Below are 17876 nucleotides of genomic sequence, written 5' to 3'. Positions count from 1 at the left end.
AGCGTGCTAAAAACTCGGATCTCATAACAATTCTTCAACTTTGAGTTGTTACAAACACAAATCTGAGTTCAAACCTTGAATTATTCAATGAAATCTCGACTAACGACGATCGACCACTCTCTAACCGCTGAAAACGGGGAAGTAAACCAATCAGCCAAAACATACGCAAATGTTACTCTGTTTTATAATATCCGACACTAAAGATCTTAAATAAAAACTTAGAAGCAATCGTATTACACCTGCACTTGCGTCGATACTAAAAAAACCATCAAAATAACGATCGGGAATACAGAGTTAGACACGGCGCTGCTTCCTGAGTCGGCATCCGTTATGTGGTTTCCGAGTTGTATCTTCAATGTAAACAATAGGATTTTGGTCGGATCTCGAGTTCGTGTATCCGTCCCTAAAGCTCAAAATGGCTAACTTCTTTCTCTTAAAAAAAGTAAACCCGTTAACCTTCATAACAACCGACTTCAATCCCATACTTTTGGCAACTCGCCCCACGTGTTCAGCAGTCGCTTCAGCTGAGTATTTAGAAACCTTCGGTCCACCTTTCATTTCCGCCAAACATCCTGCAGATGCTCCCATTTTCTTGTTTCCCTTGGAATCGGTCACAGTCACAAACGTGTTGTTCCGCATTATTTTGATATGAACGATATCTGCATTGTTTTCTATCCCGTATCGATTGTCATTTCGGTCGTTCATCATTCCCTTCACAAAATTCATATCCCTCCCGAGAGGTCTAGCGTCTCTACTACCTGTTCCGATGTTGGTCAATCTCCGGCTCAAACCCTCAAATACTCCAAAGTTCCTCCCTGTGCTCGTGTTTGCATCGCCCCATCTTCTATTTGAACCCTCAAAGAATCCGGGATTTTCCTGGGTGTCAACGGGTCCGTTGTCCATGCCTTTCTCAAACTCATTTGGGCCAACTGAATGTATAAAACGTGCAAATTTCAACGAGCACAAGTTTCCCAAGAATCTAGCTCCAAAGTTCACTGAAGATCCTGCAAAAATCAAAACAAGAGAGAGCAAAATAAATCGATCAATGCTTAAAAACTTTATTCTGTTTCATAACCATACAAAAGATCGGGGGAAATTACCAATTTTCAAATAATACTACTCACATAATCTTGGAGAAAATAAAAAAAAGTATGAGAGATCGTTAACAAAATATTTAATCAAGTAACTTTTTTTCCGAACAAGTACTTCTAGCCCATGAAGTTGCAATGCTTGGCTAAGCATATAGTTTAAGAAAAAACGGTTACAACTATTTTCAATCTGTGACGGAATAAAGGGATCTTGAGAACCCAAAGAAGACCGTTGCTTTATTTTGTGATAAAGATAGCGACCAAATAAGTATCTTTAACAGGAAAACATTTCAAAAGTCATATGCCGCAACTGTGATGAGACATCCAAAAAATGAAAGGGTTGCAGTTTTCATGGAACACAAAAGAGCAGTAGAGCAAATTGATTTGATTGTAAATATAGTATAAGATTAGGCAGTTAACCATTGTTAATCTCTTCTTAATCATGCCTTAATTCTCTATTTCATCATTACCAAATCTTGAGATGAGATTGAAATTTCAATCATGTAGCAGAGGGATGTGTTGCCTTCGACATTTAGATCTTTGTGTGGAGAAAAATAATTAGAGACTAATAAGCAGTTTTGATATAGTTGAAGAGCATTTGGCATGATTGATACAAGTGCAAAAAGCAGTCTACTTTCTCTTTAACATGTAATATACACACACACACATATATATATATATATATATGTGTGTGTGTGTGTATATACACACATATATATGTGTGTGTATATATATACATAGAACCCAAATCATTTAGTAAAGAATCCTACTATGAATGCCTAAACATAAACAAACTTTAACTCAACTCTTGAGAACAACTAACTTGTAGTTGTAGAATATAATGAAAATGCAAAAAGTTGTTTCATCTAATAAGAGACTGGTCATCTTTATGTGGTATAGTTTTAGTCCACCTTTTTTCCCTTTAAGGTTGCGTTTGGTACATGGGACGGGACGGGACAGGACGAGACAAAACTCATTGTCCCATGTTTGGCGCAACATGGGACAGAACAAGAACTCACTGTCCCACGTTAGGTGTGACATGGGACTGGGACAAGGTGGGACAGTATGGGACAAAAGAGGCTTTTTCTTGTTCCATCAAAATAAGTGGAACAAGATGGGACAACAATGAGACAGAAACTAAAATATTACTAATCTACCTTAGTTTGATATATAACCTTAATATGATATTTGTTTTAATGGTCATCACCACTAGTTTCGGCCGCCGCCACCACCGCAGGCTACCTCCACCTCCTCCACAACCACTGTCCACCGCCACCTCTACCATAGTCGACCACCGACCACCATCGTCTATTGCCACCAGCCCACCACCACTACCGCTGTTCGACACCTCCAACTCCTCTTCTACTACAACAACCTCCTTCACCACCGTCCATTGCCACCTTTACAACCACCATCACCCATTACCACCAACACTACCAACTCCAACTCCTCCATGACCTCCACATCCACCGTCGACCACCACTGTCTATTGCCACCTCCAATTCCTCCACAACCACCGCCCGACCGTCGATCACCACCGTCCATTGCCACCTCACCTCCACCATAACCACCACCACCATCTTCACTACATCAACCACAACTATCTCCTCCACCGTTGTCAACCGCCACCACCACCGCAATCCACCATCTTCACGTCCTCTATAACCACCATCGTCCACCAACCACCACTGCCTCTACTTCCATAACCACCGTCGACCACCACCACCTCCACCATAACCAAAAACCACCTCCAACGCCACTACTACGATCAATTATATCAAAATTTTCATTCAAATTTGATACCATTATGTATGTATGTATTCATTTATATGAAAATTGTGTAAAAATATTTATAAATTAACTTCTTTAATTATTTACTTTATTTGTGTTAATTATAACTATTATATAATATTTAAAATCATCAAATAACTTTTAGGGTAACTTGTCTAGTTCTGTCCCATCCAGTTGTAGTCGTACCAAACACCAGACATACACTTGTTATGTCATGTCTTGTCCTGTCCAGTTCTGTCATGTCCGGTCATGTCCAATCATGTATGCGTACCAAACGCTACCAAATAGAACACCATTTCATAAAACTGACATTGTAAGGAACTGTCCAACTAACTTAAAGATAAAGACAACAAGTAGTCACTGAGTCAGTTATGCCAAGTCTTGGCCTATAGCTCACCCTTTGGTTTATGACTAGGGGTTTGTTTCTTAGCAGCTTAATGAGCTTAATGAGACTTACAACTTATTCAGTCAGTTATAGATGACTGTTAGGTAGGGGATTAGTGATAAAGAAAATGTCTTATTTAGTAAGCTTCAAGGGGGAGCTTTATGCAGAAAACCTCGGTTTTTCCAAACATGTCCCTCCTAATTAAAAAAACACACTCATTCCATCTATGAAAAAACCCTCTCAAACAAAAACTTCCAATCTATATAAACAAATTAATTCACAGACGGTTTTATCCGTACAGGTGTTGATGTAAAACCAACCAGACAGCCCACTTTATTCAGGTTAAGCCCACATTCAACCTTCGGTATGAGACACCTGACAACCATAGATTGCAAAATTATAGGATGAAAACATACTAAACATCCGAATTGCATTCCTTACAGTCAGAGGCAGGAATCAGTTACATGATTAATCACATTGCAATACGAATCTTAGGATTAACTATAGGGAAACATTCGGGTTTAATAACTTCAAATTCAAAATATATAGTCGCTAACATCAATTGATCTAGAGAACCATGAGAAAACTATATTTAAAAAAGTGAATAAGAAAAAGAAAATAAGCAGACTATATCATAAACCCTAAATAAATACCAAATTCGGAATGCCAATATGCAGGCACATTATCATATACTACAAAATTGAGCTTTACGCAAACTCATTTGTATACCAAGCTAATACAAATAAAAATAAAGCAACTTGCCTGAAAACAAATCACATTTTCGTGTGATTTGGGAGAATGCCAGTAACGTCTGAGGTTGGCCAGAAATCCGAGTCTTGCCGGGTAAATGAGAAATGATTTGTTGGAAGACCATCGGATGGAGTTGGCTCTGTTTGGCAAATGCTGAATGATTAAGTGGTCAGAATGATTAAGAGTCTCTGTATGTTTTAGTGCATAACGAAAAGTAACCATTTGTTAATTGTTCTACATGGATAGTTTGAATGACAAAAAATTACCATTAACCTTGTATGTGATTTAATGTCGAATGAAACATAATTGTTTGACAAGTATCTGAATTAATAAGTTGATTTGCAATAACTAACAAAAAATATGTTACCATGTAGTTTATGAGCATCTTACACACACATAGATTCTTGAACTATAATTTTAACATGAGATACTTTTTCATGACCACAAAATAAAAGTCTATTTTTTTCATATTTATGTGGATTTATGAACACAATCAACTAGTATTTGTGTAAGCAAAGAGGCATTTGGGTAATTATGCTCGTCATAACCCCACTGTTTACGATATGCCATCAAACATTACTAATTCCATACATGATTGTGTCGAGGAAAAAAAGTTATCTTTCCTTCACTCATTCTTCGTATGTACTCTTTATCGAGTTAAGTTTGCTAATTCTTATACATGATAATATCAAACTTGCATATAAGTTTGATTCCACAATAAATCCACAAGAACAAAACCAAATAAACAAATAAAATCACATGGATTATTTCTACAAAGAATTACTTGATCATAATAATCAAATTTTAGGATCTCATGCACCGACACTATTTGAATATTATGATCAAGTAATAGGTATTCAATATCCTCATTAATGACACTATTTGATTGACATTGGAGAAATATTAATCTAATATTCAACTTGAGCTTATTTTATCAATATTTGAGCTTGACTTTGAGCTTGATGCTCGTTTAATAGTTTGTGAACTTTGGCTTTTAAAAATTATTATAATCAAGTTGAAAACAAAATTTAGAAAACACAAGATAAGTTTTTTAGTCCTTTGCTGAAATGAAATTCAAAATTTGGTCTTATTGGTATCATGTATGCAACAGGATATTATGATTAGGGCTGGTCCTGAGGTTTGGGCTCATGGCAGAAAGCCATAAAAATGCCCCTAACATGTAAAATAAACAAACCAAATATACTATTTGAAAGGGTTTGGGACCTAAAATAAACAACAGGGGACATAAACCAAAACCACGAATAATTATTTATCTAAATTATTTTGGGATGGCCAGATGGATTATCATTGTAACAATGATGTATATTGTTGTTTGCTAATAAAGTCATGTCAATGCCTACATAAAGACACAAAGAGTTATCTTCTCTATTGACCTTCTCATCTCTATAAAATGCATCTTAGTAACACTCAAGCTAAAAGTCTAGTAGTTATTTTCCATAATTTGGGGTGTTACATATGGTTTGTTGTGTATAATGATTTTCGTCCCTCGTCTGTAAAAACTACTTTTCTTTCGTCAATCTGGTTTCCATTTGGTTTCCTTTTTTGAAAGTGTGTTCTTGAGGAAGGTAATTGCTTATTCCCTTGTTGAACAACCTGATTGGAAAGATCAAGGCCATATAGTTTTTGACTTTCTATTAACCTAATTCACCATGTGTCAGCTTTAAGATTGCATAGATCATAGCAAGAAAATTACAATAGGTTAGCTTGTTAAAGGGTGAATCGCTACCTATAGATGATTACAAGATGCACAAAAAAGTTTTGCTTTCCTAAATGAAATCTACATATGGACGCTTTTCTGAGTATCAGATTGTTTCTTTTGGAAAGCGAGTATCAGATTGTTCAAGACATTATATTGTAAAGATGTAGACGTATTGTGAAAACCACTGCACCGTTGATGACGTAAATTATGCATGGTTTTAAACTAACGCTCGTTGTTTCATTATCATCTAATGGTCTCTTGATTGAACATGACTTGAGTGATTCTTTAAGCTGAAATACTATTTTGCTTCCGCAGGTGGTTGTGATTGCTGTTGGTGTTGATAGTTGATACTGATACAACTGCAACTGAGACCAAAGATACTGTCCTGATTCACAGTGCTGAACAGGTGCAATCTTATGGATGTCCATTATTCCTGTTCAGATATTTTTGAAAACCATCATGCTTAAAGACTCTACCTTCTATCTCAGAAAGCATTCAAGCTAATAGTCTTTAGTTTTTTGACAAATCTTTGCACAACTATACAGAATTCCATGATTGCCTTAGAGGTTCTTGGAACAAAGCTTTGCAGAAATATAAAATAAAAACCAGCTAGGGTTTGGCCAATTGGGTTTCTGGCCTCTGGGTAGCGACCATGAATCAAAACATTAGTTTTACTTCTCATCATTCTCATATGTTCCTCAAATCAGAAATCAAGATAAAGAAATAGAAATGGAAAACTGAAAACCATGAGAAACACACTTACCAATTTCAAGCAAGCATTCGCATAAAAAAACATGTATTAAGAACAAAAATAGAATAAACATTCAGTACCTTAATCAAGGGGAAGAGAGGGCATATCGCAAAATCAAACAATAGCAGTTCGCCGATCGAAATCACGAGAGGAAGACAAAGGAATAGATCGACAAAATGAAACCTATTGACAGTTGAAACAATACCTAAGATTTGGGCTGGTGATGCCCTAGGCTTTTCATGCCCACGCCCGCTGAAGGCTGTGTAGTAAAAATAGAAAGGGTTTGCTCTGTAGTTACTGAATGGTTTGTTTTAAAATGATTAAGTGATCAAAATGATATAGTACATAATGGAATATAATTGTTTGTTAATTGTTTAGGATGAAATTGGGTTGCCGAATGGTTAAAGGAGGCCGAATATTCAAAATCATTCAGAGTCCTTTAGAATTATTAAAAGACAGCTTTTTTTTACCAGACAAAATTTAGCTCTTAGGGATTCAGAGACTGTCTCTTAATGAAACTATTAAGAGGTAAAGTTGTGAGCATACCCGATATTACTACTACAAAAGTTATATCCAATCTGATCATACTGTATCACACCTTCATTTTCAGATTTGGTTACTCTTCTTAACAGCCTCACCAAAACCATAGGCTGCACTCATCAAAATCAAAGAATGATTGGTGACTACAGTGTGTACGTGTGTAAACAAACAAGGAGTTTAACAGGCCTGCAGCATCAATCTTAAGCCTTTGTCCTATACTAACACGCTTCAAAACAGCTCCTAAAAAGCTTCTAAACAGCCCTAAAATTAACAAATGGCAGCAACAATTAGAAACATAAATGACAAACCACAAAGGACATTATACATACATGATACAGTATGTATAATTAACAGTCAACCACCCAACAATTAACAAATGGCAGCAAAAGGCATGGATTTCAATTAGGATTTAGGCATACAWGATACATTAACATTATACATACAGACTAACAAACATACAGTGAAGTGAATCAAGTGATACAAGAATTAGAAACATAAATGGCAAACCATAAAGGACCAATTTCACAGCTTCATACTTAGGTTTTGCAATCAAACAAGAATTAGAAACATAAAAAATAAGATAAGTAAATAAGTAAATAACCCTAACCTCACAGGTCACAACTCACAAGATGCGAGAGCGAGAGCGAGAAGCCGAGAGTCGGTCGGCCGTCCGTCGGCGGTCGATAGTCGAGACTCGAGAGAGGCAGAGAGCGAGAGCCGATTGAGTCAAGGCCGGTTGCGATTTCGATTCGTGAATCGTGAATTGGTTTCTGTCCGTGAGTTCGTCCGTGAGCGAGGCGAGTGCGAGAGTCGAGGGAGGGCGAATTGAGTCAGGCCGATTGAGATTGTAGTGGACCGGTAATGGCAATCTTTTTAGGCCCAAATCAAAAGACATATAAATTGGGCTTTAGAAAATTGATGACCGCCATTGCTCCTGAGCTTATGGCCAGGGTCGGTCCTGCCCAAATATAATCATAAGCTAAACGATGTTACTAAATCAATGTTGGTCGATGGTAGTTTAGATCGGTAGTACTCGGTAGTGGTTTAGATAGCGGTGGTCGGTAGTGGTTCAAATTCCTAGTGATCCGTGATGGTTCAGATGGAGGTGGTCATGGTTAAAATAACGGTGGTTGAGATCGGAGGTGGATGTAATGGTTCAGATCAGTGGTTGTTCAAATCATTGGTGGTCAACGGTGTTCGATATTGATTCAGATCGGTGGTAGTAGCCGATGTTTGGCAATGGTTCAGATTGATGGTTGTCCATGGTGCTACCTTTGGCGGTGGTCGGATGTGGCTCAAATTGGCGGTGGTTCAGATTAACGGTTGTTCAGATCGGTGGTGGTTCAGATAAACGGTGGAAGGAAATGAATTGAAAAGAAAGAAAAAAATTAAAATCCTTAAAAGAATTATTAAAATTGTAAAACTATTCTATTTTTTATTTTAAACGATATATTTTTATAGGTTATATTAATAAAAATTATAATTTTCTTTTCCTTTTTCTCCTACATGAAATAATATATTTTTTCCCTTCCTTTTCGATAACATAAATTAAGAGTTATTATTTTCCCTTTCTTTTATCTTTAATTTTGAGAACACATCCGTAGAGATGTTCAAAAATGAACTCAGTCTGGTCCAGGATCAATTAAAATTAGAATATGTAAAAACGTGTTATAAATCAATTGGGATAAAGATTGATAAGACCTGATAAAAAAATGGTTATGTTTTTTACGAAAAGTCAAGGTCGATGCCGTCATGGCCATGGGCCTGACTCTGATAACACAATTTTATTTGCACAATCTTTGATTTTAAAAGAAGTTAAAATTTGCTTTATATTTCATTTATGTATTTAAAAACAGAAAACAAAGAAAAAAAATTAAGTTGTCAAAATAAAGCTTTACTTGTAAGTGTTTACTCATACACTTACCTAGTAATTGCTTACCGATAATATTCAACACTATCAGTTACTTTTTCGGATAAGATTTTAGTTCATAAAACCAGCATCATATGCAATAATCTATCCGGTAAGCATTAATCGGGTAAGACTTTTGATCTTTGCCTTTGTTCTTATAGAGTAAGATTACCGGTTCTTTTCATATTTATCCGATAAGGTAATCTGACTTGATAAACACTTACCGAGTAAGCGTTTGATAAACGACCTTAAAGTTAAAGGTACAGAAAATGTAAATTAGGACACAAATAGACAATAGGCTAATAAGTAGGGACTAAATCTGGACAAACAGTAAACTGAAAACATCATTTCAAAAGAAGAAATCGGGTCGGGTCCATATAACCCACCCGATTTTAAATCATTATATTCGCGAAATCATGACCCGAAAATCGTTTCTTGCAGAGAAAGAGAGCGAACAGGAAAGGGCTTTGCAGTCGATTTCAAATTCCCAATTCAATTTTCCTCAAGAAAGATCATCAAGTGTAGCAAAAGGGATTTTGATCTCGAACAATGGACGTGATAAAATCACAGCAGTTATCAGCACGGTCGATCGAGAAGGTGGTGGTACACCCTTTGGTGCTCCTTAGCATCGTAGATAACTATTATAGAGTTGCCAAAGATACTCGCAAGCGTGTCGTCGGTGTTCTCCTTGGTAGTGCCTTCAAAGGCACCGTCGATGTTACCAACAGCTACGCAGGTTTTTTTCTTGATCCAATAAGTTTCGTTTGTATTTGACGGTTTATTGGATCTGAGTTGCTTCCTTCTGGGGATATTTGGCTTAAATGGGTACTTTTTGGTATTTTGTGTGTGTTCCTGGACATTCTATGGGCATTGAACTGTTGGGGAAGCTTTGAAGTAAGGGATTATATTGTATAGTGATAGCCATTAGTGGTTATAGCTTATTGAAACATAGAGAACAATTTTTAGGTTTTATGATAGTTAGAAATGTAATTGGCTGAATTAGTTGGACAGATGGGACTTTCGTACTTGTTTCTTTGTATTAAAGTACTGCAGCTAGGGTATTATAATTCTGATCGAAGCTCAATAGGATTAAGCAGTTTGAATGATTCAGGTAGTCTGATGTTACTTCTGTTAAGATATATGCTGAGTAGTTGACTGCTATATGCTCTGAGGGCAGACTCACACATGAGAAGCCCATCCTCTTTAAAAAGAATAGAACGGAGCCATCATACAACATCAACTTGCTGACAAATCAAATCTGCTTCTGATGATTGCTCTCTATCACTAACCTGAACTAGTTCGTCATTATTTGTTCTCCTGTGGTACCCATGTACTATAGGTATATTTAGTATGCTCTTGATCAGTGCATTGGTTTCCCTTTCTTGAACCATACACCTAAAGACCTATGAGAATGCAGCATCTTTTACTAAAATGAAGACAAAACATAATATGCTTTATGATAGGAGCTCTGATGAATATCATAGCTGTCAATAAAGCCTAGTGTACAAACTTTCAGCTTTTTGACATAATTGCTTGCCTAATTTGGGATATAATTCTATGGGAAAAAATAAACCACATCATGATATTTATAGAGTTATAATTCATTTCAAAAATCAAATTATTGTTTTGTAAATCGTAACATGTAAGTTCTCAGCTTGATGCAGAATTTGGTGTTGAAAAATAGGATTTGGATTTGACTAGATGATTTAAGTAACCCAGGAGTCTAGTCTTCACACCTAGAAGCATACCAAGCATCACTTCAGTAATATAACTGAAGCCATCTCACTTGAGGTCGATAGTTTTAGGAGAAACTCTTTGTTAATGTATTCACTAAATGTCATTCAGTTGTTCTATCTGGGGATTACATCTCTGTATATGCTTTAAAAATGAGGAACTACTATAAAAGACTCAAATACCCTTTAAGAAGAAATGACGCAGCTAATTAGCCATAAAAGTATTGATGATAAAACCCTATATTTACTTCAATTCATATCCAAATGAATATTAGACGAGATCAAAACAAGCATGAAGTATCTAATAAATTTCTTTTGTGCTATTCCGTCAATTCAGTGAAATTCAGCCTCAAAGTCTGAATTTTCGTAGTATTAGAAAAAAAAATCACCATTGCGAATTTGCAATGATCCTCTTGTAGCCATGTATGATTTAGGTTTCATCTTGAAAGAGTTTGTTGCAACCAAAAAAATCCCAAGTCAAAACCTTGTATGGACTGGTGTTCACTTCAACATCATGGAGTAAAAGATCAATCCTCGACGATCTTTGGAATAGAATTTGTGGTGAAATTCCCCTATTCTATTCTTTGATTTCAGCCGAAGATCCAGTTAACCTTTTTCTTTACTTGAGTTTAGGAATCACATATGGTATTCTTTCACATGGCAGCTTGTAATTGATACCACTCAATCATCTTCAATGTCTGCCACTTTTGATTTTGTCCTCAAGTACAACTTTCCTTGCTACCTTATTGTTGAGCACCAAAATTTGAGCCTTAATCTTGTAGGTTAGAGTTCATACTTGAATAATTTCTCAACCTTTGGTCTTGAATGATAATCAATCATACATCCTTTTTTTGTTGGTAAATTACGACTTCTGAACAACCTACAAATTCACATTAACAGTGAATAGATATGTGAACAATGATTGTCATTTTCTGTAGAGATTCTCAAGGCCTGCGCCGGTTCTTCCAACCCAAATTAACCAAAAAAAAAAAAAATCTGTAACCGGTCCTGCTCTCGAAAATTGGGCCTAATTAATCCTTGTCCTTGACAGGCTATAATTATTTATTCTAATTATATAACAATGCTTAAACTAACATATATTTGAAAAAAATATGTAGTATATGTTACCAATTCGAGTTGATTGTTGGTGATACAATTTTCGACTATAAAAACATGAAGTTCTATATAAACAATTAAAGTTGTTTTATCGTTTTGATAAGACTATTCCACTATGGTTCATTTGTTGCATCACAAAACCATAATAGTGTTGATATGTTTCTGTTGATTATTATGAGTGTCAAAGTTGTCTTTTTGAAAGTCAAAAAATTTCAGAAAATACCAGGCTATGGCCGGGTCTGTTAATTGGGCTTTACTTTAACAGTTCTTGGCAAAAAATGTTGGACCGATCAGGAATTTTGTGCTTGGGCCGGAGACAGTTTGACAGTATGAGGTCCCTGTGTGTATGCTTGAAAATTCCCTGAAACTTGAATTATATGTGAAAAAGTTCAATCAGTTGAAACATAAACAATTGTGCATGTAAGACAACACTGAGATTCATTCTTCTAAATGAACTGAGTACTTTTTTTTATAGTGCCTTTCGAGGAAGACGAGAAGGATCCCAGTATATGGTTTCTTGATCACAACTATCATGAAGCCATGTTCTCCATGTTCAAAAGAATCAACGGTAATGCTCAACTTTAAGAAATACAACATTGATTAGCGTCTTTTGTTTTCCACTTTCTGAACCTATTCTATGTTAGATTTTAACATTAAACTTTGTTGCAGCTAAGGAGCATGTTGTAGGGTGGTATAGCACCGGCCCAAAGCTGCGCGAGAATGATCTAGATATTCATGGTTTATTTAACGAGTAAGTATCAGGATCTTGTGCTGAAATTAGTTTCTCTTTTTGTCTTTGTAGAAAGATCATTGCACCATATGCCTTACGTTTTTGTTGTCAAGGTTTCTATCTATTAGATGTATTTATATGATTATATACTTCCCGTGCATGAAACTTGTCACCATGTGGCAGTGCACATATATTTTCACCATATAGTTCCTTTTCGTATTTTCATCATTGCATCATGAAGATGTTAGCATCCTCCATTTGATAAAAGTGTAGTGATTTTAGCACACATTGAGGAAAACCCTTTGCTACAATAATGACTTTTATCCGTGGAGATAATGAGGGAAATAAGAAATTGAATTAATTTGAGAACAATTTCTAGAAATATCATTATGTCTATGACTCTTAAATGAGAAACACTATCATATGATTTGAATTATAAATGTCCCATATACTTGACAAATATGTTAAAAAAATTGAAGGTCAACAATATAACAAATGAATTCTATTATGAAGAGTGATCTTTTTTGTTGTTACAAACATAATTGGTAAGTTTATTAGTAAAATAATATAGTTTCAGTATATAAGTTTATAAAGAAGATATTATAGTGGAACATCCTGAAATGGAGATGCAAGCCTATTCTGAAGTAGCAAGAGATAGCTTTTATTTTCAACCTTTATTCCTACTTTATCTTTTACCTTCATTTATGTGTTTGGGGGACCCATATTATCCCAAACTCAACTATACTGGGTTAAAAGCTAAATTGAATTTGAGCTACCGTGTGAATTTGTTTCATTTGCTAAAATTAACCACTTAAAGACTGCGGTACCCTGGCGTTCAGCTTAGTTACACTTATTAATATGAAAGAAAGATTGTTGGCAATCACCATACAAATTTCAGCAGCCAGGACCCAATGTGCATATAAAATCTTTTACACGACCTGACTACTCAAAAGTGACTGCTCTTTGAATTTGTTCAGTGACTGTTGAATCTTGTTACTGCAGCTATGTTCCAAATCCTGTATTGGTGATAATAGATGTCCAACCCAAGGAGTTGGGAATACCCACAAAAGCATACTATGCTATTGAAGAGGTTAAAGAGGTAAAATCATAATCAGCTCCTTTTTGTAGCTTTTGAGCTTTGTCATTCGTACAATCCAATTCGATTATCATTTAACATGATACCCATTTGTTTATCAAAAAACAGCCAGTTTATAAGTTTTGTCTTAGTACATAAGTGTCATATTAAGATGGTAGGCTAACAATCATTGCTTCAATTTACAGAATGCCACTCAGAAAAGCCAGAAGGTTTTTGTTCACGTGCCTTCAGAAATCGCTGCACATGAAGTGGAGGAAATTGGTAATTTATGTTAAATAACAGAATTAGTTAGTGCATCCCCTCTTCTGTTGCACCAATTTCAATATCAAATCTATATGTGTTTGTGATTATTTTGATCTTCTATTAATTGGAATCCTCTTTCAACAGGAGTGGAGCACTTGTTGAGGGATGTTAAAGATACAACTATCAGCACACTTGCAACAGAGGTTTCCTTTCTTTATCTTCGCCTTACTTTCTCAATCCTTCCCTTCACTTTTGGATATGGCAGTTAGTATCACCACACTTCAACAAATTTGGCTTTATAGGACTACAAATATGTCTAAATGTCGTAATAGACTGCTTTATGTGATTTTGTGCGTCTTTTTTAAAGGTGTTATGATAAGTTGCTTGGGTGTCCTAACAATTTTTTTGGACACTCGTTAATAAAATGTCATATTAGTATTTTATGACATTATTTGAAAAAGTGTCATATAGAAACATGTGTCCTATAAAAGGATGTGTTCATTATTCACTTCTCAAAATGTCCTATAAAAAAGCTAATAGGACACTTCATTTCATAAGTTTTCTAAAACCTGGTGTTCTATCAACCTTTTATAACACTTTTACAAAGGACGCACAATTGTTTGGTCATATAAAATAGTCTATTAGGACATTTAGACATATTTTCCATCCTATAAAGCAAAAATTGTTGTAGCACCAACTGCCCCACCACACTTGCGAAACTATTTGTTTTTTGGACATCAATATTTGATCTTAAATGAAAAGGGGATTTTTGTTCATCTCAATATAGGTCACTGGAAAACTGGCAGCATTGAAGGGGTTGGACGCACGGCTGAGGGAGATACGTGGATATCTGGATCTTGTTATAGATGGCAAACTTCCATTAAATCATGAAATACTGTACCATTTACAGGTATTCTTTTACATTGCATCCCAATATCTAACATCACATCTATAACTTTTCAAAGGAATTACTGCTGACTAATTTCAACTTTCATCTCGTGAAGGTCGCTGTAAAATGTTTTCTGTTTCTACTGTGAGCTTCATATTTGTTGTCTGCAGTTCATTAACTGTGTTAAATTGCAGGACGTCTTTAACCTTCTTCCAAATCTAAATGTTGCTGATTTGATAAAAGCATTTGCAGGTATATATATACATAATAGAGGGGGAAAGATTACTAAAAATTGTTATTTTGTATTTTTGGGTCATTATATATTGCTTGTTTCTTGCCCATGAATTTTGCAGTGAAAACTAATGACCAGATGCTTGTCATCTACCTTTCTTCTTTAATCAGAAGTGTGATAGCTCTTCATAACTTAATCAATAACAAGGTAAACACTCTTTTCTATCATAAACTTGACTGTTATTCTATTATTGGTCTTTTTTTGGATGAATATGATTCTAAATTTGTCTATTTCTTCTATTTTTGAATTCATTGATGTGAAAGTTTATTTATACAATTATACAAACAAAAATGTCAGATACCATCGAAATGCTGATCACTCGATGTAAAATTGAAGGAACCAAAAGAATTAGACATAGAAGGATTCTACAAATATAAAGGAAATACTCCCTCCTTCCCAAAACAACCGTCTACATTTCTATCTGAGTTTGTCCCAAAATAAGTGTCAACTTTCAAAGTTAAAAATTTACTTTCCCATATTACCCTTTGATTATAGGACAGAAATTCTCTCTCTCTCTCTCTATAATTAAGGGTAAATTTGTCATTTGCTTACCTAAAAGTGAGTGTCATTTTCGATGTGGACATTTATTTTGGGACGGAGGGAGTAACTATTGTCAATCCTTTTCTTGATATCTATAATATACTATGTTATAACATTTAGGTAAAACTCTTAATCTCAAGAGTACAATGTAACATCGAGTATAAGTCACTGTCTCACTGATGATGAACGAAAGATGAATGCCTTTTGAAAACCCCATCTCACATCTCATCATTTAGCCATAAAATAAAAACATATTTAGCATTTTTAGTCATTTATAGACATATGATAGTAATTTCTATTTTGCTCAAACATAAATTTCAGTTTTTTAAAATAGGAATCACATTAATTTATTATTCTCGGTTTACAACAAGCTTCTGTAGTGTTTGCACCATTATCTCAAAAGCAATGATTTCTATCATCTTCCAGGTAAAAAAAACCAACTGTTCATTAACAAATTGTCCATACTTGTGATTTGAGATGCTTCATTCAGTGGGTCAGGTTATGGAGAAAACCGCAAAAAAATGAAAAATTGAGGAACGCTCTGGTAACCGTTCATATGGATGGTATGTAAGCAATTTGTCCGGTATGCACATGTGCATAACATGCACACATGCATAAAAACCAAGAAACAACTTCAGTTACTTCTGTGTAATGTGCATATTGTCCAGATGAATGGTTACCTAGGTGTTTCTCAGTTTTATATTTTTTTGGGGGTTTTCCTCTGAACCTCCCTCATCATTCAGTATCATCGATATATAAAAACCAAATAAAACTAGCAGGGACCTTTTTGTTTCAGTGAAGAAAGGAACAAAAACTTTATTTATTTTTATTTGATTTTCATGTTCACCATTATATCTTGTTAATGATGTGTACCAAAATGGATTTGATGTAAAGATGTTAATGTTGGTTGTTTTTCAGATGCTTAACAAGGAACATGAGAAAGCAGAAGATGCAAAACCAGCAACGGTGCCACCGGTTGCTGGAAGTTAAGGATTCGTGTGGATTTTCGCTGCAGAAGAGGATCAATCACACTGGTAAATTTCCAGTAGAGTTTCTGAAATCTATGGCTACGTTCGGAAAAGCTCCAATCCATGCTTAATCTGACTAGAAAATGTGTATTGTGTTTGGATCTGAACTAGGAGGCTATTTACTCCCCATCTTTCTTAAATCGACGACTTGCCGTATTTTCGTTATTAACCATTCCTGAACATGGGTGTGTTAAGTTGGGCATGAATTATGGGATTTATCATGTGTCACTTTATCTTAGCACAGAACAGAAAGAGACATAGCAATGAATGAGGATCTTACCTGGTTAGTGTTTAGGAGGCGAGGCAAACGAGGTGATTCTTGATGCCTTGAGGTTGTTAGATTGGGTTGCGTGCATGTGACGGTAGGTAGAGGTAGGTATAAATTGGGTTTGACCGGGTCTTTAACTGGAAAATGTTATAACTAACCGGTCCTTTACCAGATTTAATATTTTTATTTTCTTAAATATTTCAAATAAACATAAGATTTACTAAACGTTTTTTAGTGAAGAATTGTGAATTGAAATTTATGTTTCAAATAAATGTATTTTTAAATGGTTTATTTACGTAACTTGTTTTAAAATATTTCGCTTACGCCAATTAAATATTGGATTTATTAATCATTAAAACATGAAAAAATGGGTTATGATTTTTTTTAGTGTTTGAATTTGTACGAATGAACTACAAACTCAAACATCTATACTCCCAATAGAAGGGCAAAGTTGTCCAAAAAAGATCAAATAGTTATCATTGTTGTAAGGCAAAGAACGGTTACTATGGCTTGGTAATGGTAATCGGTTCAACGTCCATTCTTTTTGTAATCACAGATGTAAACAAAACCGTTAACCTATAAAACTCGTCCTTGCCAACTCGACCGGCCAAACCAAACCGCTTAAGCATCAACCCGCTAATTAGGAGGGTTGAAATTGGGTTAATTTAACTCAACTCATGCAAACCAAACCGCTAAGCCGCCACTATATATATATATATATATATATATATATATATATATAGGTGGAGGTTCAAACGAGAACTCCTGTGATTTACGAGAATGCGAGAATAACCCAATAACCTCAAACTTTTTTAATTAATAAATTAACTTTTATTATATATAAATAATTTAATAAGAACAATAATGTAATTAAGTAATTTTTATAATTTTTATTTTATTTTAATTAACCATAATTATCTTTTCACGTTCCACGTTTTACTCTTGGTAGTTATCTTCTTCTTCTTCTCGTTAACATCTTTTCTTCATATCACACCTATATCACATAA

General features: G+C 35.0%; 2 protein-coding genes across 2 annotated transcripts; one reads left to right on the top strand and one right to left on the bottom strand.

The window, feature by feature from the left end:
* Positions 1–5: 5 nt before the first annotated feature.
* LOC112529715 (probable ribosomal protein S11, mitochondrial) lies at positions 6–6736 on the bottom strand. The gene is made up of 3 exons (XM_025141084.1): positions 6566–6736; positions 4027–4153; positions 6–1004 (listed from the first exon to the last, which is right to left on the bottom strand). Exons 2-3 carry the CDS (start codon positions 4136–4138, stop codon positions 295–297), a joined length of 822 nt encoding a protein of 273 aa, XP_024996852.1. The 5' UTR covers positions 4139–4153; positions 6566–6736; the 3' UTR covers positions 6–294.
* Positions 6737–9365: 2629 nt separating this feature from the next.
* Positions 9366–16828, top strand: LOC112529212 (26S proteasome non-ATPase regulatory subunit 7 homolog A). Its single transcript, XM_025140355.1, has 10 exons — positions 9366–9670; positions 12259–12351; positions 12453–12534; positions 13516–13612; positions 13795–13870; positions 13997–14055; positions 14640–14762; positions 14936–14993; positions 15095–15180; positions 16492–16828. The coding sequence occupies exons 1-10, from the start codon at positions 9484–9486 to the stop codon at positions 16561–16563; spliced, it is 933 nt and encodes a 310-aa protein (XP_024996123.1). The 5' UTR covers positions 9366–9483; the 3' UTR covers positions 16564–16828.
* The last annotated feature ends 1048 nt before the right edge of the window (positions 16829–17876 follow it).

Source organism: Cynara cardunculus (assembly GCF_001531365.2).
Source record: "Cynara cardunculus var. scolymus isolate 2C chromosome LG 16, CcrdV1, whole genome shotgun sequence".
Taxonomy (NCBI): Eukaryota; Viridiplantae; Streptophyta; class Magnoliopsida; order Asterales; family Asteraceae; genus Cynara; species Cynara cardunculus.
This window is presented reverse-complemented; position numbering and strand designations above follow the sequence as displayed.

Coding starts and splice junctions, on each gene's coding strand:
- LOC112529715 (XM_025141084.1), bottom strand. CDS start 4,138: ATGGTCTTCCAACAAATCATTTCTCATTTACCCGGCAAGACTCGGATT. Junction 1,005..4,026: donor AAAATGTGATTTGTTTTCAG/GCAAGTTGCTTT, acceptor TGATTTTTGCAG/GATCTTCAGTGAACTTTGGA.
- LOC112529212 (XM_025140355.1), top strand. CDS start 9,484: ATGGACGTGATAAAATCACAGCAGTTATCAGCACGGTCGATCGAGAAG. Junction 12,352..12,452: donor CATGTTCAAAAGAATCAACG/GTAATGCTCAAC, acceptor ACTTTGTTGCAG/CTAAGGAGCATGTTGTAGGG. Junction 14,994..15,094: donor TTTGATAAAAGCATTTGCAG/GTATATATATAC, acceptor TGAATTTTGCAG/TGAAAACTAATGACCAGATG.